The sequence below is a fragment of the Artibeus jamaicensis genome, unplaced genomic scaffold, assembly GCF_021234435.1.
Source record: "Artibeus jamaicensis isolate MK-2021 breed Jamaican fruit bat unplaced genomic scaffold, CSHL_Jam_final contig_2790, whole genome shotgun sequence".
NCBI lineage: Eukaryota > Metazoa > Chordata > Mammalia > Chiroptera > Phyllostomidae > Artibeus > Artibeus jamaicensis.
Genome location: NW_026521616.1, coordinates 1,150,842 through 1,177,127, shown reverse-complemented (window position 1 = coordinate 1,177,127; position 26,286 = coordinate 1,150,842). Strand labels below are relative to the sequence as shown.

General features: G+C 43.4%; 1 protein-coding gene across 1 annotated transcript; it reads right to left on the bottom strand.

Annotated features, from left to right (window-relative positions):
* Positions 1-836: 836 nt before the first annotated feature.
* On the bottom strand, positions 837-6,932 carry CRYBA1 (crystallin beta A1). The gene is made up of 6 exons (XM_037162920.2): positions 6,876-6,932; positions 5,494-5,558; positions 4,392-4,510; positions 3,061-3,202; positions 1,533-1,675; positions 837-1,118 (listed from the first exon to the last, which is right to left on the bottom strand). The coding sequence occupies exons 1-6, from the start codon at positions 6,904-6,906 to the stop codon at positions 971-973; spliced, it is 648 nt and encodes a 215-aa protein (XP_037018815.1). The 5' UTR covers positions 6,907-6,932; the 3' UTR covers positions 837-970.
* Between the last annotated feature and the right edge of the window lie 19,354 nt (positions 6,933-26,286).

The following is a 26,286-nucleotide window of genomic DNA, read 5'->3' as shown; positions in this document are numbered from 1 at the left end:
TGGATTCTGAGGAAGTGTCAGTTATGTGATGATCTTCCTTTATTGATGTCTTACTTCACAGTCAGTGTTTCAAAAATATAAATTACAAACATTCTACATCCATACCAAGATTTACTTATTTTATCAGAAAAACAAACTTGAGAACTTTGTAGATCCAATTAAGAGACAATAAGTGTACATTGTTGAATAAAAAAATTTAAAGTTTCTGAAGTGTTTGTGTTATCTTATTGTGTGCTTTAACAAAAATTACAGAAAACATTGTGACATTGATAACCATATGTTTCCAAAGGGCAAAATATATAAATTCAAGTCTTAAATATGCCATGGTCATATGTCATGTTTTTTTTTAAATCATCCACGTTATTAAAGCGCTTAGAAGTGGCATGTTTATTGAAAAATCAGCTGTGAGAACAACTATCTTGCCTTTTTACATGACATTGAGCCTTATGTTCTTCCAATTAAAATTTTAAAAAATTGAGCTGAGCAACTAAGCAACCAAAATAAGTTGCCAAGATTCTGGATTTATTCATAACTTTATTTAGAAATATGTGGTAATGCATATTTGAGAAACTTACTAAATTTGGTTAGCATTGATATATCACCAAGTTTTTAAAAATATATATTGGCAGAAACGTACCAAAATTGTGTCTGTCACTGCATAGACTGATACATTTCGATTATTGCGTTAATGTTATTTGAGATGGGTAGTAATTGAGCTTGGGCTGGTAAGTGACTTGCCAAATCACAAAAGGGAATATGTGGTTTTATTGAAACTTGTCTCTAAAAATTACCAGCCACCTAAGTGATTTATATAAACCACACTAGTTAATTCAGTCTACAACTTTTTTTAAATGACATTTATTGTGAATTTCAGCTAACATTTGGAAGCAGTGTCTGAGAGGAACATAAAAGTCATTCTGGGTTGCTTAGCAAGGTGTCATGCTTGAATTCTCTAGGAGCTTTTAATTCACTACTGTTGGATACGGCGAATCGATTGAATCATGGAAGTCTGGGCGTGAGAACCCCACTCTCTCCAGTGTTTATAGTCTCCTCCATGATGGTCACATTCCAATATATACTGGTAGCCACGGTATCCAGGATACTGGTAGCAAACCCACCTAGAAAATCCAAAGCACATTGGACTATTAAACTAGTTAGGAACTGGTCAACACCCCAAAAAGGCTGTTCAATACAATTGGTATGGTATGCTTTTAGGCTTAGAAAATACAACAGGCACCTTTTGTGAGTATAATATGGCTATAAGTAGTTGAAAAGTAACTTTGCTTATGAAAAAAGGTGTAAGAGTATGGCCAACATGGTTCCATAGATTCTGGGGGAGGAAAAGCCACTGACCTTTTTAAGTTTGTAAAAATTTGAGATTCAAAATTACTAATAACTAGATTGAGACAGCCATACCAATATGTTGAGATAAGAAATTTGGTAAGATACGACCATTGATATATTAATATCCACAAGGTTTACACTTAGAAGAGTTACTTTGAAATGTGATCCGGCCCTGTTTGTGCACTTACGCCCCAGATTGTATCTTCATGGAACCGACTTCATTGTTGACCCAACCCATGGCTTGCAAAGAGGGGTAGTCGTCACAGATCTCCCACTGGCGCCCAATAAAGTTTTCTTTCTCAAAGATGGTAATCTTGGACTCCTTATGATTCTGTAATCCAGAAATTTTTTAAGTTTAGTACTTAATTTTGTAATTATATTTTTCAAAATCAAAACACTCCTGGGTTACAGAAGGAACTACATGATTGTTGATGTAAAACTATTTCAGGCAACATGGAGATTTATGAGAAACATTTACCCATAATCTTGTTTAATCCAATTTAATAACATTTAAGATGAACAAATAGCTGATAGAATACTGTGGAGCAACAAAAGACTAATGAAACTAGTAAAGGAAAAAATTGTAACACACGGCCAACCAAGGGATTCTCTAATGTGGAAAAAGATCCCACAAATTAATAAGGAAAGGTTGCATGGTGTTGAAAATAACCTAAAGTAGTGGATACGAACACTACACAAGCATTAAGGCAGAGACTAACCGGTACGAAGTACAAAAACAGTCAAAACTAGCCCTCTTGATAGAATGTGGGGAAGAGCAATTGATTGGGAAGGGACATCAGGGAACTTTATGGGGTGTTGGAATTGTTCTGTATCTGAGTCAAGTATGGATTACTGGGTATACTAGGAAAAATTCAGACTTAAAGTGAGATGCAAACATACCCAGATAAAGCAGTACACTTTAGACCTATAACTGTTTAGGTTACTTTCTTTAGTACTTGAGGTTTGGTAGGATTTCAAACTAAGATGAGTTCATTAACTAAAATCATGAGAAAATCACATGATATAGAGGAATATTTGGAAAGGTTGTAGCTCAACCTCACTCTCCCAATGTAGGGATCATTTTCAACAAACCTTTGATCACCCTACTTCTGCTTGAACTCTCCAAAGTCTTCAGAAGCATCCTAGTCTGATGCAGAAATGGATAATGCTCAGTATTAGAAACCAGAAGATTATTACAAATCAAAAGTAAGAGACAGCCCTGGCTGGTGTGGCTCAGGGGATTGAGCGCGGGCCTGTGAACCAAACAACCATGGTTTGATTCCCAGTCAGGGCACATACCTAGGTTGTAGGCCAGTTCCCAGCAGGGAGGCAACCATACATTGATATTTTCCTCTCCCCTTCCCCTCTAAAATAAAATCTTTTTTAAAAAGTAAGAAATACTGGAAGATTCACCTATTTCTTCAGTTATCCCACTTACTGAAGGGTTACTTCCCTGTTTCTGAGTAAAATGTTACACAGATTGAGTTTTAACCAGCCAATGATTTAGTGTTTTACAAGGTTCTCACTAAATGTACTTTTGAAGATCTGGGCTCTTGAATATCTACTTCCTGCCACCTATAAATATCCACTTCGACCTTAATGAAACTACCATCTAGAGAAAAATCAAATGGCAAACTTAGACCAGTGTTCTTTTTTTTTTCTTTTCTTTCTACCACATTCCCCACATGCACAGAAGTGAAAATTTCAGAGACTCACAGCTGAACAGATGGGGCGGAAGGACATGAGACGTTCAATGTGGTAGGCATTACTACCGCTCCAGGCATCCCAGCGAGGGTATTCTCCTCTCTCCAGGATAAACTGCTGCCCACAGAAGCTGGTATGCTCATAACCAATCCAGCTGTCAAAGACAATTAGTGGTGTGTGTTTGTGAGGTTCAGAGTCTACCTGGCTTCAGGGAGAAGGCACCTTTGGTTTTAGATGTTAATAGTGGGGTAAAATACCAAGCCAATTCCAATAGAGCCATACGAAGTAATACACTTACCACATGAGGTAGGAAATGAGCTGGCAGCTGCACTAAGCAGGTTTATAGATGTGTTATTTGTTTTGGGATTATCCACTGAAAGGGTCTACTTCATTGGCTTCAGTAATGTGAATTACTAAAGTCAGTCTAAAGTTAAATTTCCTTTCTCTCCAAGTTACCTTATTCTCTACTTGGAGCTCCAGGTTCAGGATAAAATGATTGACTATTGCTTTGGCTCCAGCCAAACCTAAGGAAGCAAAGGGTTGAATAGGCAGCTGATGGATTACCAGCCTCTTGTTTCCTTGTCACTTTGTGGATTCCTTTTCCTCCTGTCATATACCTGTATCTTATTTATAAAACTCCTCAGGTCAATTTTTCACAACCAGACCTCATTTACTGACAACACCTTACAGTATTCCTTTTAAAAGGTTAAAGAACAGACTTTTGGTGGTAACGACTCCTTAGGCCAAAAGAAGGTTTTTCAGGCTGATGATAAAGACCTCAACTACACTGCCAAGAGTCAGAAGATAAAGAAAGAAGGTCTTCCTCACCAACAAGAAATTCCTGGAAGACTGAGTATGAACCAGCATGACTCTCAAGTCCTGTGGTTGATCTCCTTTTTACACAGAGGAATTAGCTAGTGGCGTCTGCTCTGGGACACGCAGGAGAGTAGTCGGAGAGAGGTGCTATCTTGACTGCTTCCTCTATTTTCTGCAGGCAAGAAAAACTCAAGGGTCCTGTGGGGGATCCTAAGTAGTAACCTATGGGTTCCAGAAGCACAGATCTGATTCCTGTCCCTGCCCCAACCCATGATATAAATATTTCTTTAATACCCCCCAAATCTAGTACCAAGTCACTACGAACCTCATGTTCCTTCTAGCCCTTTGAGTTACTAAATTGCATGTGTGGTCATTTCTTTGGAGGTTACAGCAGTAGTGAAGCCTTTCTCCCAGAAATGATTAGAGTCTGGGGGAACATCTTTCTCTCCCAACCCCTACCTTTATGGTCCCATGTCTGAGGGGACCAGAAATAAGGGGCCTGAGCTTCAGCTGAAGTCCATACTCACGCGCCACATTCCACTTTGAGAGATCGGACATTATCAAAACTGCGCTCTGAGACATTTGGGCAGGGGCTAGTGAACTCCATCCTCTTGCCCTGGAAGTTCTCCTGGTCATAGACAGTTATCTGAAGTGAGAATGAATGGAAAAAGGGAGCTAGAATGTGGTACCTCAGGAAGAACAGAGGCCCTGGTTAACAGCTTAGCTTGTGTCTGATGCTGTGTTTTCCATCACTAGCTGCAGCCCAGGGTGCCTGATGACGTCTCTTCCAATATAAATAGGGTTTGAACTCATACCACTGGTTGGTTGGTGGTGTTCACATGCCCAGGCCATGCAAGAGGTGTGGGAGATTGGTTTATGATAGGAATGGTCCACTAGGAAAGATAGCTGGTCCAGTGGACAGACCAGGAACTCAAGGACTTTTAGTCACCAAGTTTCCTGCAATCCAGGGGCCGGGATTCTCGGAGTCCCAGGGGCTCCTTATGCATTATTACTTAGCTTCTCTGGCCTCACCTTCTTTAGGACCCTGAGGTGTGGACAGAGAGTTGTAATAAACCCCTTCTATGCCTTGAATTAGGGTTCTTGAGCCCGGCTAGAGGACAACTCCCAAAGCTGTGAGCTGGCCTCAGAGTTGATCCAACGAAGAAGGAAGAGGTGTTGAGGGAAACCTGAGAATCAGCCACTTCAGGTAGTAGTTACAGCCAAGTTCAGGACAGGAATTAGAAGACCTGGGTCCTGTTACTTATCTGGGATCTGGTGGCAAATATCTCTTCATGTCTGGGCTCTGAGTTTCTCCGCGGTATAATCCACTCTGGGCTCTCAATTTTAAGATCATTTTAGCAATGCAGAGGAGAGTTGAACTTGAAAAGTAGGTATCATCTCCCATCAATCATGGGGTCCCAGGGGCATCCTTCTGTCTGTCCAAATGGGACATCCTGGGAGAGCCTTCCTGAGGGAGCATATGGACCTTGATTGGGCCCTTTCCCTATGGAACTGATGTTTTATTGGTCCGTCACTATCCCACGGAAAAGCACGGCCTGAGGTGTGGCAACATCTCACATCCTAACCTGTTTGGTTCCTCAATTTTCCATGTGATGGGGCTGGGCTTACCTTCCATGGCCCCACAGAGCCTGGCATGGGGTTGGTTTGAGCCATCTTGGTGGTTGGAAGTGTTTCTGGAAGACAGAACACACACCAGTGATGTGGCCTCTGAGGTGGGAAATGCGGTGACGGAGCACAGGGGGGAAAAGGAGGCTCGAAGTCCGTCCGGTAGACAGACTTTGGTTGGGACCCTGGCTCTGCCTCTCGCTAGCTGAGTCTCTGTTGTCATCCATCAGTGAAGCTTCTATGTGCAGAGTTATTATAAGGATGAAAAGCAATAAAGCAGGTAATGATCTCTTGATAAATGTAACTCTCATCCACTTGCCTGCCTCCAGGTACCCCCTACAGGTGGCAGCATTGCCCCAATCTTACCCCAGTATGAAGTCCTTGGCAACCATCTAGCCCAGACCCCTCAGTGTGTGGTCTCACCCTCACCTAGCTCTTCACAGCCCTCAAACTGACTGGCTGTGCACGTACCATCCCCTCCCTACTTCTCTGTCTTCTCAACCTACCCAGCTCCTCAGGGGCTTTGCTGCTTGCCCCAGCTGCGATGACTTAGTTTCTTTCCTGATTTCTAGCACCTGTCACAGTATTGCTCTGTATTCCTATTGACTATGTCCTGGTGAACATCTCAACAGCAGGGCCTGGGTCTCCCGAGTGAGTGTCGTAGCACCAAGCTGAGTTCACTGGGAGGTTGGTAGAGGTGCAGTTGAAAAAGACTTATTGAAGGAGAGTGAGGAAGAGGAATAAAAGAGGATAATAAAAGCTAGCACTTAACAATGGCTCAGTCTGGGCCAGGCCCTGTCCTAAATGCTCTACAAGCATTAATATATTTAGTTTCCACAACCAGCCTATGGGGTAAGTACTATCATTATCCCCATTTTACAGATGAGGGTACTGAGGATCATAGAGATTAGGTAGATAGAAAATCTCTATGGTGGGAAGAATAAAGAGGAGAAAGATAAGGGGAAAGGGAGGGAAGAAAGAAGACGGGCAGGTGGAACAGCCATTCATGGCCCTTCCCTCTGACTGGTATCAGGCCCAGGACCTAGTGCATGTAAATTCTGTGACATATCCTTCCATTCTGAACCTCTGAATAAGCATTTCCCATCTCCTGTGCCCCCATACCTTCTCCCTATGCTCCAGGAGCCTGTCGTTTATTGGAGGTGTACGCCTCCTCAGCCACGATGGCTAGGGTAGTGGTTCATTGCCATATTGGTGACTACTCTTGGGGTGACAAGAGATGGCTGCCTCCATGCAGAGTTCCCCACTCGTCTCCAGCCATCCTAGGAGGCTCTGACCACAAGGCATGAAAACTAAGTCCTCTCCTGGGCCCAACTCTGCAGGGGAAAGAGAGGAAGGGCCGGAGCACCCTTCGGGACCTTACTCACCCAGCTCCCGCTGCACGGTCTGGGTCTCCATCTGGTGCCACTTTCTCTGTGGCCCTGCTCTTTATAGCCCTGCAGGCTCATGGCCTCTGGCCCTGTCAGCACTCTTCTTTCCCTCTGCTTTTGTTCTCCTTGATCCCCAGAGCTTTCTTTGGTGGCTCAGCCTGCTGGGCAGGCATCCCTCCCGCCTTTGTTTAAACTAGGGAAACAGAAATCCAGAGAAGCCCCACTGTTGTTGGAACTGTGGGCAAGACTGGTGGCTGCAGGCCTCGGCTGCTGTGGTCTTCATCTCAGAGCAGCTGGGAGGTGAGGACAAGTCTCTGCATGAGTGCTTGTCCCCTGTCCCTCTCCAGATTCCTCATGCCACCCCGGGCCCTTCCTAAGACCCCATGTCATATCAAACACATGAAAATGCACCTCACTTCCCATATAGGAAACAGTGTTTGTCTTTGCTTTTAAAATATGTGAAGGATTATTACAATTCTGAACTTCATTAAGAAAAAAATGGGTCCTGATTGGTGTGGTTGAGCTGGTTGGGCCTTGTCTCACAAAGTGAAAGGTCACCGGTTTGATTCCCTGTCAGGGCACGTGCCCGGGTGGCAGGTTTGGTGGCTGCCCCAGCTGGTTGATGTTTCTCTCTCACATCGATCTCTTTCCCTTCTTTCTCCCTCCCTTCCCCTCTCTCTAACAATAAATAAATTTTATTTTAAATTATAGGTTATTGATTATGCTATTACAGTTGTCCCAACTTTCCCCCCTTTGCCCCTCCACCCAGCACCCCCCAATCCCTCAGGCAATCCCTCCACCATTGTTCATGTCCATGGTCATGTGTGGGCTTTTTGGGTACTCCATTTCCTATACTGTACCTTACATCCCCGTGGCTGTTCTAAATAAATAAATTTTTTTTAATTTTTAAAGAAAATAATATTCACTCTGTTCTTGGGAATCTTTGTCACACTGTATTTATATATAAATAGGTAAGATTAAATCAATTATGTTTGACTAGAACACATGACTCTCCCTGTAGCTATTTCATTAAATATTTATTTTCATTTTGAAATTTTCTTTTACAAATTTGGAGTCAGTAAATCTTTTTAGGTTTTTAACATACTGCTTTAGGCCCTTGGCAGTCTTACAGGCCAAAGGTCCTGTACCTATATAGTACCTTAAAATGGGTAAAAAGATTTCTCTCTGGAAGTTCAGGGTACTTGGTGAGGATACTGGAGGGGAATCATGGGCTTTCCCAGGAGTCCCAAAGGGGAGGATATGCTCTTTAAGCATCACAGCTGGTGTGAGGAGCAGGGATGGGATGCAGTGGGTGGGGTGGGGGTTGGGGGAGCTTTGAGCCTGGGAGGTGTAGGTTCAAATCCCAGCTCTCCTGTCTGGGAAACTTTGAGAAAACCACTCAGCCTCCCTCAACTCCAAGAAAGAAGATAATATCTGTCTGACACATTGTTGGCTTATTATTACTTGTTATCCTACTCTCCTGCTGGTGACAGATACTGTAGGAAACCTGATAGTAGCTGGAGAGAAGAAACTTTTCCCAGTAAAGTTCTCCTAATCCTTCTGCCAGTCTCTCTAGCCTGTGACTCAAAGTTTGCCAGAGTCCCCTGTTCTCAGAACCAAAATTCAGGGGGCAAGTTCTGGTATGTACAGAAGTATTCATAGATTTCAGCAGAATATTCCAAATGCACAGGTCTGACGCTAAGCACAGTGAACCACCTCAGGACATTTCTGCAGCTTAATAAATTGGTAATGTCTGGGTCAATGGCTAGCAAGGGACAGAGCCGCCTTGGGGATGATCATGACAGGCTCTGGCAGGCTGGTGGCCATGCAAGGGCTCAAGGCATCAGCTGTCCACAGCTGGTGTTCTTCCTCACCTGTTCTCTTCCTCCACTTAGAACTGGGGTCTGCAGGAAACACTTAGTTGGTCATTTGTTGATTCATTCACTCACTCCCTAACCCCTGGACGGGCTTAGGTTCCCCTGCAGTGAGCTCTCTGGAACCCTGTGCTTCTCCGGTTATTGCATGGATCATGCTGCAGAAATTACTTAAGAAACTAGAAATGTTGGGTTCCAAGGAGGGAATTGAGACAGTTGGGACTCAGGAGTAGAATTTTTCACTGTATATTTTTTTGTACTTTTTGAGTTTTGAATGATGTAAACATTTTATATCAAAATAAAATTCTTTTTGAAAATAAAGAAACTGATTGCTTAATTATCTGCTTCTTTCACTAGACTTCATGCTGTGAGGGCAGGGGCTTCATCTGTCTTGTTCATCATTGTATCTTCAAGCGCTGAGCTCATAACTCCTGGCTCAATTAATATGTTTTGAGTAAATTAATGACACCCTATGATGGGGTTTTGTGGCTCTGTGGGCCTTACCCTAGCCATACTGATCTGCCTGTGTTGTGTCTGTGCTTCTTATACCTCAGCATTTTAGTTTGGGGGCTCTGCACCCCACTGGAGAGTTAGTACAGTGAAGACTGATTGAGCCCGTTTTTAACTTTTGCAGAAAAGTAAAGCTTTTCTATGTTTTATTGCAAAGCCCATGCACACATGCACAGAACTGTTGTGTGTTTGCGGGGGGGTCAGTGTTACTGTGCAAACAATCTACCAATATCCATCCAATACGCCCAGAGTCATAAGCAGCCCCAGCCTGTCTTTCCTCCACTTTCCTCAATTGCCTTAAGTCTGTGGAAGTTGGAAAAAGATGAGCAGATCTCCAGTGCTAACTGTCATGCTTCTCAGATATTACCTCAATGTAGTTTTTAACCAAATTCTAGAGGACTCCCCCTTTGACGTTGTCTGGAATGGGTACTTCACTTGCTCCATGTTGGTTACATCCAGCCCCCATCACCACCTCTTTTCAGGAAAGTCGGGACGCAGCAACTCTCAGAGTGGGAATGAAGGGAACAACCAGTTCATTGTAATCCCCTCTCCCAAGCTGGGTTTGGGTCTCATCTGTTCACCCATAATAACAGTAACTACAGCTTACTGAGCGTTTACTGTGAACCACACTGTGGCTCCTTTATCCTCACAACAATGCCATGAAGTGCAGTAGGTCATTACTACACCCATTTTAAGGATGAGTTAATTGAGGTTCTGAGTGGCCAAGGTCTGAGCCAGGAAACCAACTGAGCAGGGACTTGAATGCATGTCTATCTGACTCAAAGCCCATATTCTTTCCTCTGGGCAACTCTATCTCTCTGGCACAAGGTAGGACAATAATATCTACCCTACCCACTGACTAGGGCTACATGCATGCCAAGCATGGCAAATGCTCAGTAGAATTTTATGGATGGCTTAAATGTCCTGGCCTTGCCTCTGGGCCCAGGGAACCTCACAGGATGAGGCCCAGCTTGGGAGGGTGAGGTCACGGGGCCAGGGTAGCCCCTGGACTCAGCACTTTGTGGCAAGAGCATAATGAGGCTTACCAGGCGGCTGAGCAGCACTTCTGTTGTTTGGAAATAAGCAGGACGGGTACAAAGCAAAGGGCCTGGTCAGCATTCAGCCAGCACCGACCTCCCCCACGAGGAACTGCTTCTGGGGGATCTTTATTGCCCTGTCCTTTGCTATCCCTTTAAACAAGAGGAGAGCCAGAGTCTGAGGGACCTGAGAAGGCACACGCTCTGGGAGAGAACTTGGGAGGAACCTTGAGCCTCCAGTTCTCTCCGAGCATTGTCTGCAGTCATCCATTCTCTGCTTCCAGGCGCAGACGAGTGCCCACCTGCTCGGGGTGCTGTTGTCCTAGGGCCCAGCCCCCTAAACTGCTTCCCCTGTATGTAAGTGGCTTGAAGGCATTTCAACTCCCTTGAGTCTAACCGAGTCTCTCGATACTGCATTTCCTCTCAACTGGAACTGGATGAAACTGTTAGAAAAATAGGTACAAAGCGGAACTTACCCTGCTGGGTGATGTTCAGCTTACTCTCTTCACTACAGCGGAGCAGCCCAACTCTGCGTCTCATTTAGAGTGAATTCCAGATAACCAAGGGATATTTTGTAGTCTAAGTAGGTTCCAAACATTTTTTATACTAAACAATTATTTGGCACCCTGCGTTTTATCTGCCAACCCCAGTCTCCTCCCACCTTTGTCTAGAGCACCCCGTGATGCCCCTCTGCCCATCTGCTTCTCTTCCGTCCTCTGGAGATGACCGTGTGGAAAGTTGTCATCTTCAGAAAGCCTTCGCTGGCGTGCCCACCCCACCACACCCTGCGTATATAACAAAGGGGGGAACAGAAGAGAATCAGTAAGCTTTTAAGTGTTTTTCCAAATCTTATTTAATCCTCCCAAATCCTGTAAGATGTGCTTCATTAACCCTATTTCACAGTAGAAAAAAGACTCAGAGAGCTTATGTTACTTACCCAAGGTCACACAGCTAGGAAGTAGAAGAGCCAGATGTCAAACTCAATTCTCTTTGGTAACAAAATCTGTATTCTTTACTATGCTGCTTATAGGACTCCCTCGCTCCCTGTGTGAGCGAGCACGGCCTACAGGGAGTAGCCATAAAAGTAACTTTATTCTGACCTGGCTGGTATGGCTCAGTGGGTTGAGCACTGCTTGCAAACCAAACGGTTCGATTCCCAGTCAGGGCACTGCAGGCCAGGCCTGCAGGCCAGGTCCCCAGTAGGGGGCACATGATAAGCAACCACACACTGATGTTTCCTTTTATTTCTCCCTCCCCCTCTGTCTAAAAATGAATAAATAAAATATTTAAAACACACATCCAAAAGTAACTTTATTCTCATCTCCTCGGTCCCTTTTCTGTTTTCAGTAGGGCTAGTTTGTCTCCCTTGCCCTAGAGGTGAACTTGGGCACCCCTATGATTTTTTTCTGACCACTTTTAGGTAATAAAAGCGGATGGTTATTTTAAATCACAAAGGTCAGCCTCAATTTTCAATTAGTATATTTAGTCCATTGTAATAACCAAAACTTTCATCTCCATTCAAAGGTAAGTCCTCTCCCTGCTATCTCAGATAGGACCTGCGTTAGGACCTTTCCAAGACAGAAAGCCTGCACCCAGGACGAGTGCACTCTTTTTCCTTACTTACTCATTGGTTTCTGATCCTTCCGGGACTGGAGGGAAGGAGAGAGGAAGAGAGCAGCACACGTCATACTTGATGATCCCATGGTAAGATGACTTCACACTACCTGGCTACCCTTCGAAGCTGCCTGTCTTGTCGGCATTTCCTGGTTCTTAGGAGAGCCCCACCTGCAGTAAACTTGACCTAGGTCTTTGCATCTTCACTATGGCTAGTGTTCCTTCTACAGCCCCTAGGTACCTGGTGGTCTGCTTCTAGCTTCACTCTACTAAGGATGCATCAACCCGCCATAGTGGAGTAAATCGGCTCCAGCCCCACTCCAATTCCTTCTGAGGCATGACCCACCTCTGGTCCATGGGAAACACATGTACTTTGCCAGGGCAAATTCTGGTGTGTAGGCTGATTTTTACTCAGCCTCCTTTGCTTCATCCCTCAGTGGTTGCCCAGACAACTTGTGACCATTGGATTTCTAACTGTTGGGAGCACACAGCAATATTTCTAAGTGGGCCCCTGGGAGCCTTTGCCTTTGCCTTGCGGTGGAACTCTCACTCCTTTGCCTGAAGGGTGAAGGGTTCATATCTCGGCCTTCTTCAAAAATTCTCTCACAGCCCTGGCTGGTGTGGCTCAGTTGGTTGGGCCTCGTTCCACAAACCGAAATGTTCCCGGTTCCATTCTCGGTTAGGGCACTTGCCAGGGTTGTGGGCTCAGTCTCGGGTTGGGATGCATGCAGAAGGCAAGCCTGTCAATGTTTCTCTCCCGCATTGATGTTTCTCTCCTTCCCTTCCACTCTCTAAAATCAAAAAATAAAAATTAAATTAAAAAATTACCTTTACAGTTCTGTTTCTGACCTCTCCAACTCCTTATATTGTCAAAGTACAAAGGGAGGGTTAAGAGTCATCAAATCACCTCCTTTGAAATTTCTCCATAGTGATCTGTCACAAAGCTCACTTTGGTTTCTTTTCCTTTTCTTTATTGTTTTCTATTGCAGTGGTCCAAATTGTCCCCCGTTGCTCTCCCCTGCCCCACCCTCCACCGCCCACCCCCTGCTCCCACAGTCAGTCCTCACCCTGTTGTCCACAGGTCTTTATACTTGATCTTTAACTAGACCCTTCCCCTTCTTTCCTTCCTTCTCCCCCTCTCACTTTGGTTTCTGATGTCTACCATTTTAATGTCTCAGCCAAAATTCATGTTCACATCCTGTTACATATGTGTGTTACTTCACTGCTCTCTTCATGCTGCTCCCCCACCCACACACTCTTCACTCCCAGCAGGAGACCTTACATCCTGTTTTATCCTGCATGGATTTCCTCAACTTCCTGCCCCTGGAACCTGCAGTACCTGCAACACTATCTATTTCCTCACCACCCTCACCTCTTCACCTCCGTTCTCAGATGTTCACCACTTCCTGTCCTGGATAACAAACGCTTCCCTTCCTAGGAACCCATTTAACCAATTAGCCTCCTCTGTCTATAGTACTTTTAAAAAGTAACCCCTATATTTTATCATAAAAGTTTATGTAACTTAAGAAATTGTATATTCATAAACAATGTATAATAAATATTTTTTTACAAACCCAGCAGCCCTGCTACCCAGAGGTTACCATTTTCAATTCTTTTAGCTTTTCTTCTGGTTTCCATTGATCTTAGACATTAGGTACCGATTTCCTATCTTGGCAGATAGGATTCTAGCTCTCTTTCCTTGTCCACCCTCTGTGGGTATAGTACAACTTTTGCTTAAATCTCTATTTAGTGAATCTGTTTCCATGACTTTGTAAATATTGTTTACTACTAGACCAAGTAATGCATCATGATATTTCCTTTCTTGAACCATGTTTTGCTTTTCCTGGAGTTAAAAACTGCCTAGTTTTTTCATAGGTTCAGTTCTTCAGCACCTAATGAAATATTTAATACATATTCTGCACACTCGTTTGAGGTCGTCTACCAGGTCATCTACAGCTCCATCTTCCCCCCCTACAACCTCTGTTCTGCTCCAGACGGAAGGAGTTTCTCTCTGTGCTGCTGTACCCGTCTTGCCCAGAGACTTCTCTTGCTGACCTCCTAGGAATTATTCCCTTTGCTGTGTTCAAAGTTGAATCTTTCTCTCTCATAGTTTTAGTAAAGTACATTCTCTAATAGTAACCTGGGAAATGGCACATGGAGATATATTTTTAAGGTCAAAAGACCTAGAAATATATTTTTGTACAGTCAAATTTGATTGAAGTTTTGGCTGGGTATAGAGTATTAGTACCCTACAGACCAGGAAGACATTCCTTCTTTTTTTTAAAGATCTTATTTATTCATTTTTAGAGAAAGGTGAAGAGATGGAGAATGAGAGGGACAGGATCATTAATATGTGGTTGCCCCTCATGCATCCTGTACCAGGGACCTGGCCCGGAACCCAGGCATGTGCCCTGACTGGGAATTGAACTGGCGACCCCTTGGTTCGCAGCCCACACTCAATCCGCTGAGCTACATCAGCCAGGGCAGAAGGCATTCCTTCTTTGTCTTCTATGTGCGACATTGCTGTTGAGAAGTGCAATGCCATTTTGATTCCTGATTCTTTGTACAAGACTTTTTTTTTTCTTTCTAGAAGTTTTTGAAACCTTTTTTTTTCCTCCTCAGTTGTCTGAATTTTCTGAGGCTCTGACTTGGTGAAAATCTTTTTTTCTAGCCCTGGCTGGTGTAGCTCAGTGGATTGAGCACAGGCCTGTGAAGCAAAGGGTCACTGGTTCAATTCCCAGTCAGGGCACATGCCTGGGTTGCAGGCCAGGTCCCCAGTAGGGGACACATGAGAGGCAACCACACATTGATGTTTCTCTCCCACTCTTTCTCCTTCCCTTCCCCTCTCTCTACAAATAAATAAATACAATTAAAAAATTCTTTTTCCTTTGTTTCTCTGGCCATTTGGTCGACTCTTTCAACCTCATGAAAGACATGTCCTTCAATTCTTGGAAATGTTCCTGTATTTAATGTCTCTTTTTTTACAACTTTTATTGATTGGATGTTGGGCCTGCTGAATTGATATACTAGTGTTATATTTGTCCTCAATTTTTATGTCTCCTTGTCTCCTTGTTCTGGCATTTAAGACATTGCCTTGATTTTATTTTTTAATTCCTATTGGTGTGCTATTGCTGCTACAGCCAATTCCCACAAACACAATGGCTTAACCAACACAAATTTATGGTCTTACAGTTCTGGAGGCAGGACTACCTTCCCTCTGGAGACTCTGCGGGGATTGGTTTCTTTTCCTTTTCCAGCTTGTAGTGGCTGCCTACTGCATTTCTTGGCTCCTGCCCCCAGCCTCTAGCTTCAAAGTCAGCAGTTAAACATCTTCAAAACTCTCTCTGACTCTGATCCTCCTGCCTACTTCCCTCATAAGGTCCCTTATTTACACACCTGGATATTCCAACATAATCTCTCCATCTCAAATTCCTTAATCATGTCTGCAAAGTCCCTTTGTCACGTAAGATCATATTCACAGGTTCCAGGGAGTAGAATGAGCACATCTTTGGAGGGCTGTTGGCCTGTCTACCACAAGCTCTTCTACCAAATTTGTTATTTTATTGTCCCAGAGCCCATTTTTGTTCTCTCTGATTGTTTTATTTTTAAAGCATCCTGTTTTTGTTTCATAGATACAGTATTTCCTTTTATTTCTCTGCAAATATCTTTGCTTCTTTGATGTTTTCTTAGCTCCATATATTAGCTCTAATCCTTTTGAGTTCCTTTACTTTTGTCTGTTTATTTTGATTTTTTAAAATATTAGAGTCGGAGGACTTCCGCCAAGATGGAGGCGTAGGTGGAAGCACTGTACCTCCTCGCACAACCAAGTTTAAAAACAACAAAGTTTTAGCAACAAAAACACAGCCAAACCACAGAAAATTGAACTATATGGAAGTCCGACAATAACGAACCCTTCATCCAAACCGGTAAGAGGGTCAGAGCCAGCAGCAGAGCAGGGTCAGGCAGGAAAGATCCACCAGAGCTGGGTGAGCTGTGAGTGGATCCCAGGTGTGGAGTAATGGGCAGACCCACTGAGGGTGCAAGGCGGTGGACTCACTGAGGGCTGACCACGGTCACACATTCGTGTGCAGATAAACCGGTGAAGGAGCTAGCAGTGAGACGACGGTGCGGGCCCCTCCCAAGACAGAAGCAGCAGAGGGGACTGCTATTGTCCCTCTCTGACCCTGCCCCCACATACAGTGTCACAAACCAGCGACCTGGGTGGCCCTGCCCTGGTGAACATCTAAGGCTCCGCTCCTCATACATAACAGGCAGTAACAGATCAAAACATGGCTCAAGAACAATTCAGAGCCCCAGAGCCGATAAATCTAAGTGATGAAGAAATGGCCAAACTTTCAGATGCACAGTTCAAAACACTGGTGATCAGGATGCTCACAGAACTGGTTCATTTTAGTCACAAATTAGAGGAACATATGAAGGCTAAACTAATTGAAATGAAGGGAAATGCACAGGAAACCAATAGTGATGGAAACTTGGACTCAAATCAAGGGAGTGGACCAGAAGGAAGAAAAAAATGACCAAACAGAAAAGGATGAAGAAACAAGAATTCAAAAAAATGAGGAGAGGCTTAGGAACCTCCAGGACATCTTTAAACGTTCCAACATCCGAATTATAGGGGTACCAGAAGGGGAAGAAGAGCAGCCGTGAGTGGAAAACTTATTTGAACAAATAATAAAGGAGAACTTCCTCGTTCTGGCAAAGGAAATAGACTTCCAGGAAATCCAGGAAGCTCAGAGAGTCCCAAAGAAGTTGGACCCAAGGAGGAACATACCAAGGCACATCATCATTATATTAGCCAAGATTAAAATGAAGGAGAGAATCCTACGAGCAGCAAGAGATAAGGGGACAGTCACCTACAAAGGAGTTTCCATCAGACTGTCAGCAGATTTCTCCAAAGAGACCTTCCAGGCAAGAAGGGGCTGGAAAGAAGTATTCCAAGTCATGAAAACCAAAGACCTACAACCAAGATTGCTCTATCCAGCAAAGCTTTGATTTAGAATGGAAGGACAGGTTAAGTGCTTCTCAGATAAGATCAAATTCAAGGAGTTCATCATCACCAAGCCCTTATGATATGAAATGTTAAAGGGACTTACCTAAGAAAAAGAAGATAAAAAAGATGAACAGTGAAAGGACAGCAAGCTCACAGTTATTAAGAACCACACCTAAAACAAAAGCAAACTAAGAGGACAGCTAGATCAGGAGCAGAACCATAGAAATGAAGATCACATGAAGGGTTAGCAACAGGGGAGTGGGAAAAGGAGAAGGGTGAAGAAGGTACAGAAAATTAGTAGCATAGACAGTAGGTAGAAAATAGATAGGGGGGAGGGCAAGAATAGTAGGGGAATATAGAATCTAAAGAACTTGAGACACGTGGTCATAAACTAAAGGGGGGAATGATGGGGGAGGGGGTGTGCCAGGTGGAGGGGAATGAAGGGGGGAAATAGAACAACTGTAATGGCATAATCAATAAAATATATTTAAAAAAATATTAGAGTCATGCCCTGGCTGGTGTGGCTCAGTGGATTGAGTGCCAGCCTGCAAACCAAAAAGTCTGTTTGAGTCCCAGTCAGGGCACATGCCTGGGTTGTGGGCCAGGTCCCCAGCTGGGGGCATGAGAGAGGCAATCAAGCCATGTTTCTCTTCAAACATCAATGTTTCTCTCCCTATCTTTCTCCCTCTCATTCCCTCTCTGAAAATAAATAAATAAAATCTTTAAAATATTGGAGTCTTTTTTTCTAATGTGTTATGATCTGTGAGTGTATTTTTTTATGGAATAACAAGCTGATGGAAAAAACAAACCTGAAGCTCTGGATGTCTGGGTGAACTTTGTCAGCCGACGGGTTTCATTGTGTGATAATGGATAGCCAGTCAGCTTTTTGTTGGCTGACCACAGCTCTCTGCCGCTCTTCCTCAATCTTCTTAGTCTGTTCCCTTTTCTCCTCCTGCTCCTTGCATGTCAGTCTTCCTCAGGCTTCCTCAGGCTCTGTACTTGGCCTCTCTCCTCTTCTTTTTTTTTTTAAGATTTATTTTATTTATCTTTAGAGAGGAAGGGAAGGAGAGGAGAGAAACATCAATGTATGTATGGTTGCCTTTCCTGCATCCCTTGCTGGGAACTGGCCTGCAGGGAACTGGCCTGCAACCCAGGCATGTGCCCTGACTGGTAATCAAACTTCGATTGTCTGGTTCACAGGCCTGGCTCAATCCACTGAGCTACACCAGCCAGGGCTCTCTCCTCTTCTCATCCTATACTCTCCTTAGGTAATCTCATCTACTCCCAAGACTTCAACAGCCACTTTATGTTGATGACTCATAAATCCGTATTCCAAATTCAGACATCTCCCTTTGTATTCGCTCCCCAGGGCTACTGTACAGATTACCACAAACCTGACTTAAAACAGCAAAAATTTATCCTGTCACAGTTCTTTAGGCCAGAAGTCTTAATCACAGTGTTGATTCCTTCTGAGGCAGAAACTGTCCTGTGCCCGTTTCACAACTTTTGGTGGTTGCCAGCAATTCTTAGCATTCCTTGGCTTATAGATGCATAACTCCGGTACCTGCCTCTGTCTTCACGTGGTGCTCTCTGCTACGTGTCTGTGTCTTCACGTGGCCTTCTGATAAGAACACCAGCCACGGGATTTAGGGCCTACTGTGTAATACAGTATGAGTTCATCTAAATTTACCTAATGTCATTGGCAATGGCCCTATTTCCTAAAATGGCCACATTCTAAGGTTCCTAGTAGACATTAATTGGGGGGGATGCTCTTCACTATTCAACTCCAGTTTTAAGTACTCAGCTACTTCCTGGGCATCTTCAGTTAGATGGCTTCCAAAAGAGTCCCCAAACCCAACATAATAATCAAGCTGTTTAGATTCTCTCTACTGTCACCCCCTACCCTCAACTTGACCTTCCTTTGATTTTGCCTGTCTCAAAAATGGCACCATCATACACCTAGTTATCCAAGCCAGAAATCTCAGAATCAATCTTGACTCCTCTCTGTCACCATTACATCCAACCTTTGGCCAAATCTCGCTAATTCTGCCTTCCTAATAGTTCTGTATGTGCTCTTTTCTCCATTCATTGTATTAGTTATTATAAATTTGTCTGCAAGGAATAGGAAACCTAATATAAACTGGCTGAGACAATAAGAAAATCATTTAGTTCACTTAACAGCAGTAATAATGCAGCGAGGTAAGCTTCAGGCTCAGTTGATTCAGTGATGTTTCAGTGACCTGGGTGTTTTCCATCTCTGCTCTACTGACTTTAGTATTCACTTCATTTTAAGCCTGGTTGCTTTCATGATTTGGATGTTTTCCAGTAGCAGTCGGGGCTGTGCACCTCATCGTTCACATGTATCAGCAGAGAAAGGAAGAATGTGGCTTCCCGAGGTTTCCTAAAGAGTTTAGAAAAAACTTCCCAGTAGCCTCCAATATCCAAACTTCATGTATTACTGGCCAGAATTAATGAGAGCTAACATTATGTTGTATTTGCTTCAGGTTTTTAAAACATAAACCTTGCAGATAATTGAAGATTCCTTTGTACTTCCCACTAGTCTTACTCCCTTCTCTGGCTCCTCCCTGAAGTTGGTATATATGCTTTCCATATATGTTTTTACATTTTTACTACATACTCACATAAGTATGTATATAGTCTTTTGTAAAAAGTACATAAATAATCTACATGTAAATTGTATAAATGTATATGTACATGACATAAATTCTGCAAATCACTTTCTTCCTTCAACATTATATATATTTTTAATTTAAATATTTTATCGATTATGCTATTTCAGTTGTCCTAATTTTCCCCCTTTGCTCCCCTCACCCAGCCTGCCCCCACCCCCAGTCAACCACCACATCATTCATTACTCATGTCCATGGGTCATTCATATGTGTTCTTTGACTAATGCCTTCACCTTCTTTCAACCAGTCCCCACTTCCCCCCAGTTTCTGAAATCTGTCCATGTTGATACGTGTAGATTATGTTCACTCATTTTATGGACTATAGAATGTAGAATACACTAAAATTCACCACCTTTATGTCTTCTATTTATCACGATTTTCTGTGCTTTTCTCCTCTGCTCTTGCCTACTGAAGTTATCTTTTTTCCCCTTCACTGGTTTGAAAAGTATATATTCTGTTTCTTGTATTTTAAAAAGCACACTTTAATCTTAAATGTATCCAGTTTCTTAATCCCTTTCAGTAAAATAAAGATCTTAATTCTGAGCATTCATTTTCATCTTTTGTGTTACTGTTTAGTTCATTATTTTATTTTACATTTTTAGTAATCAATATTTATTTAAATTTACCAATTTAGTTATTTATTATTCCTTCTTGCACTTCATTCCTTTCTTCTGAATTTGTCTTAATTGTTACTAAAGTAATCTTTTAGTAGTTCTTGCACCAAATTTCTTTTTTTTAATAAAGTCATTGGCGCGACATTGGTTCATAGGATCATATAGGTTTCAGGTGTACATTTTTATGACACGTGATCTATATATTGCGTTGTGTGCCTACCACCCAAAGTCCAATCACCTTCCATCACTATATAATTGGCCAGCAAACTTCCAGAAGTAATAAACTTTCTTAATCTTTGTATGTCTGAAAACCATTTATTTCCTTCTTACTTTTGTGTGTAAGTATAGCTAGGAATAAAATTCTTGATTGACAGTTATTTCTCACAGCACTTCAATAATAACATGTCATTGTATTTTGGAAGCTTCATCAATGATAAGAAGTCCATTATTCTGATTATTGTTCCTACATACGTAGTTTGTTCCTTTTAGTAAACTTTTTTTTAAAGATCTTATTTATTTATTTTTAGAGAGTGGAGAAATAGAGGGACTGAAATATCAAAGTGCGAAAGAAACATTGATTGGTTGCCTCTTGCACGCCCCCATTCGGGGACCTGGCCCACAACTCAGGCATGTGCCCTGACTGGGAATCAAACCAGCAACCTTTGGGTTTGCAGGACAAGCCCCAATCCACTGAGCCACTCCAGTCAGGGCTCTTTTTAGTTAACTTTTAAGATGTTTAATTTATCTTTGATGTTCTGCAATCCACAGGATGTGTTAAACATGGACTTCTTTTTTTAATTCTGTTCTGGCCTTATGCTTCTTCAGATGGCAAACATGTTTCCCTTCAGTTCAGGAAACCTCACCATTACTTGTTTTTGTGCTGCCTCTCTCTTTCATTATTGTTACTTTCCCCTCTGAGCTCTGGCACAGAGCCTCGCATTCCATACACCATGTCTTTTATTCTCCGTTTCTTATTTTCTAGCTCATCTTCTTGTACTACATTTTAAATGATTTCCTTATATTTGTCTTCCACTTACTTAATTCACTCAATAGCAGGGTCTAGTTAACTGTTTAATCAGTCTTTTAAATTCTGTTTACAAACAGAATTTTATAAAGAGAATTAACGTTTTGTAAATGTTAAAAGCATCTACAAGTTTTTAATTTCTAGAATTTCTCTTTGATTCTTTTACAACCCAATCTTTCCTCTCATAATATCTCACTTATCATATAGATTCTATTTCTTCCTTTATGTGCTTGAACCCCTTAAACATATTTATTTTCCATTAGCTTTCACGTTTCATGAATTGAAACACTTTTTTCAGATTGTCTTTTTATCTACAAATCTTGGGATATAAATTCTATCATTCACTGCACCTGCCATTTTTGTTTGTTTGCTTTGTTCAGGTGGCAGAATCTTGCTCATTTTCTAGGCTTTGGAGGAATTCCTACAGGGGATTTTGTGTTCCTCTATGCTCGTACTATATGAGTTTCACTACTTCTGGAAAATTTCTGCTGATTTCTTGGACTAAGCTTTTCAAACAACAAGTATGGCCCTCTGGTTAGCACAGTGCTGTGTTTCTGATTTTCCACCCACAGACTCCAGGAAGATAATGAGTTCTCTTGCTGTGCCCCACAGCCCAGTGGTGCAGTTTTTCTAGAACTTGTTTTATCTACAAGACAGCCCTTTTGTTCTTGCCTTTGAGCAGGAAACCTAGTCCCTGATCATTGACTTGAGGTCACATTTCCCATCCCCAGAGGGGCATTAAATTCCTGATTCTGACACCCTGAAGGACTCTGGGCTTCAGTTGGTGATAACTGAGGTATGAGTGTATTCTGTGACTCATCATGAGGGACCTAGCAAGAGTTATTTAAGTGATCTTTTTATTGAAAGCTAACATACTTATAGAAAAGTGCACAAATCACGAGTGAGCAGTTTTATAAGATTTTATGAAGTGTACACACTTGTATAACTGCCACACGGATCAATATATAGAACTTTCTGGCAGCCCCCACAGAAGCTTCCTCTTACCCTCTGGAGATGCAACGCTACTCTCCTCCCGAAAGGTCATTGCTAATCCAGTTTCTAACGGCATTAAATGCATTTTGACCATATTGTGCTTTATACACATGGAGTCATATGGTATGTTTTCTTCAGGGTCTGGCTTCCTTCTCTCATTGTTATGTTCATGAGATTCTCTCACGTCACTGTGTGTATTTGTAGTTTGTTCACGCTCATTACGGTGTGGCTTTCTGCTCTTCGATAATACCAGGGTCTTTTAGTTCATTTTAGTGTTGAGAGACAGACGCTCAGGTAGTTCCCATTTTGGGGCTATTAAAAATGGCATTGCTGTGAACATACTTATATATGTTTATGGTTAAGAGATGTAAGCATTTTGCGGGGAATATACTTTGGGGTAGAATTGCATGGTCATTTGTACACTTGGTTTTAATCAACATCGTCAAACGATTTCCCAAATCATTAGTCTAATTCATACCCCGACCACCATGTGGAGCACTCCACGTGTCCCTGGACATATATTAAAAGATTCGGAACCAGAGCAGATCTTTTCCCTCAACTACATGAGACTGAGAATTATTACTGTTCCTTTCCGAGGAGACTGGTGCCATATCTCCTGGTTTACACCTTTCATATTTCATGGTATAAAACTATGAAGTATATAAAAATGGCTAGCGTTTTTAAAGTTTTACCATGTGCCAGGTGCTGTTCAAAGAAGCCATTTCATCTTCATTACAATCCTCTGAGGCAGGTGTTACTGTTGCTTCATGTTCAGGTTGAGGCAGCTGCAACCCAGAAAGATGAAATAACTGGCCCAGGGCCCCCGAGCCCGAAGTGGCAGCCTGACCTGAAGCCTGGGCTCCTCACGCCGCAGGGCAAATACGCCCTCTTCTCGTTCCAGTGTGTGGGCTCGGCCTTTTTCAAAAACCTCTTTTGCAGCCTTCCTAAAGATCTAAAATACAGAGCCATACGTTGCCAGTTATGACTACCTGGAGCAGGTGAAATCAGTCCAACTACAGCTTGAAATGCATGTCTTTGTGTTAGTGGATGAAAACGAATGAACAGCCGCCTGGAAGGATTCTGCTCCCAAAGGTCTTGTTGCTGTTGGGTATGCCGTGAGGTACACCGGCTCAGTGCCGCCACAGAGTGGCACCTCAGCAACCCTGGCTGAGCAGAATTCAAGAAAAATTCACATTTGTACGGTGGACCAGAGGCAGCAGCTCCTGGCCTCTAATCTCTGACCACCAGGGGGCACACATCTGTCCCTAGAGCATCCTCGTTCCTAGTCTCCCAAAGCCAGCTCCCAGAGGACAGACGGTTAGTTCCCTGGGTCCCAGGGAGGAGAGGAGCTGTGCCGGAAAATTCTGAACTGAGAAAAATGGCACAAGAGAACTGGGGCTTTTAGGGTGTGATTTGAGGACAACCAAATCAAAATCACCTAGCGTTCGTGGTTAAAATGCAGGCTCCAGCTTGTTCAGTCTGGACCTGCAGAGTCAGACTTTTGGGAGGTAGTGCCTGGGAAGTGTATATTAAACAAAGTTGCTAGGTGATTTTTTTAAAGTAAAATGACTCTGTAATCAGACTACCTGTGTTCAAATACTGACTTTTTGACATGTCAACTGAGTGACATTGAGCAAGTCAATCAACCTGAGACTCAGTATAGTCATAATAGGGGATCATAAAAACACGCCTAACTCTTAGAGTTGCCATGCATGAAAAATGAGAATCTAACCTTAAATTCATTTTGACCATGCTGTACTTTATACACATGGAATCGATGCAGAGAGCTTTGCATGGTGCCTGGCTGTATCTTAGCACTTACAAAGCTTAGGATACTATTATTATTGTTGAATAACCTTAGAAAGGTGCTGCTATGAGGGGGCAAAAGTACAGTGTGAGAACTGGAAGAAGACAAGGAAACATGATTCCAGTCTGGGCTTTGCTGCCCTCATCAGCTGTGTGTCCTTAGACAAGTCGCTTAACTTCTCTGAGCCTCAGTTTCTGCACATAAAATGAGGGAGTGGGACTAACTGGCCTGTGAGATCCCTTTCAATGTTGATGTTATATGAAAACTTAACAGGATTTGAAGATCCTCCTAAACACACACACACACACACACACACACACACAAACGCGCGCGCGAGCACACACTCACTCTACCTCTGCAGCCCCCGTGTGATTCCTGTGTGGTTCCTACGGTTGCTGTGTGTTGTGTCACATCAGTTTATGTTGCTAATTCTCTTCCCTGCTGGTGAGGAGGGCAGGGCCCTTATCTTCTTCATCCCAGAACCTCAGAGCCTGGCACATTGCCTACCACATGGTTCCTGCACAATAAACAGTCACATTGGAAGAGTAGAAATATAAAGTGTGTCACAAGTGTGAGAAATGAGAATACTTTTTATTCCTAATTGTTCTATGGAATAGAGAAGAGGGTTAGGCCAGGGCAGACAGGAGGAGCCTAGAGACCTCAGTGGACAGAGGACTGGGTGTGGGGAATGGGTGAAGGAAAAACAGGCTGGAGTGGGAGAGCTTACAATGTGGTTCACCCATGAGGCTCCTCCTGCAGCCGTGACCTCTTTTTTGTTGTTGTTGTTGTTGATTCAGTTTTCCGTGAGAAGCAGGAATGAGGTCAGTGTCTCGCATAGTAACCTGCACATGGCAGACTGGGACTCATGACATGTGAGAGCTGGAAGGAATCAGAGGTTGCAGGAGGTCCTCTCATTTTCACAACAAAGCAGAAAACGATGAGCTGGACAGGCAGAGTCCCATGTTCAGAATGACACCTCAGGTTGCAGTGGAGCGGGGAGTGGGGGGTCTGCCATCTTGCACCCCAGGGCCCTGCTTTCTCTGACACTCATGGGTGAACAATGAATGCACATACATGAGAGTGTCTCTGAACTTGTGGTCATGTCCTCATGGGTCTTGGGTCTGTCTGGCTCTGTGTGTCCAGCTGCCTCCTGCATGACTCCACCTGGATGTCCCTCGGGCACCTGAAATGCAGATAGCCAAAACCAAGCTCAGTACCTTCAGCCGGAGTCTCTCACCTCACTTTTGGTTTCTCTCTCCACAAATGGTGCCACAGTTAATTACTCCATTGATCAAAATAGACACCTAGGTGCCAACCTTGACTCCTGCTTCTCTCTCACCCAACATCCCCACGGCCCGTCAGTCCCAGGTTCTGCTCTCTCCATGTCATCCCTGTCCCCACTGCTGCGGCTTCAGTCCAGGGACCCATCATTTCCAGACACCCCACAGACCCCTAAATCTCTCACTATTCTCCACTCCATCTCCAGCCGCCAGCAGCCCAAAGCGTCACTGGCAGGCTCTGAAACATGGAACTGGTCAAGTATTCATTGAGGTCCTGTGCTCCATACTAAGTGATGAACAAGACAGACGTGGTCCTAGAGCAGAACCGAGCAAGGCTGATGTGGACCAACAAATGGGTGATCGCACTAGACACGGCAGGCGCTACGATGGGGAAGGGAAGAGTGAGACAAGAGCACTGCAGAAAGACGGCTACTGAACTTGAGTGAGTAAATGAACACTCCTAATCCTGTGACGTTCTGATACAGCTCACCCGCTGCACCTTGTGGCCTGAGTGTGTGCCACATATTGTGAGCGTGTCTGTGGACATATGTGTCTCTCTTGGAACTAGATTCAGCTATGAGCAACAGATAACCAAAATCACAGTGGTTTAAATAAGGCAGAAGTTTCTTTTTTCTCTGACTTTAAGTCCAGACCTAAGCGGTCCAGGGCTGCTATTGTGTTTTTAAAATAAGGTTGCAAATTCTTTGATACTCCTTCCATTAAGAAGTGCAGGTCTCTGTCCCCTATACTTGAATCTGGGTGGGCTTGTGACCACTTTGATCAATAGAGAAGGCAGAAGGAACATCAAGTGACTTGCATGGCTTGTCTGCAAAAGGCCGTGGAGCATCTGTCTTGATCATTGGAACACTTGCTCTTGGAGCCCTGAGCTGCTGTGTAAGAGTCCAATTCTCCTGTGGCCATCATGCTGGAGAGGACACATGTGGGTGCTCTAGT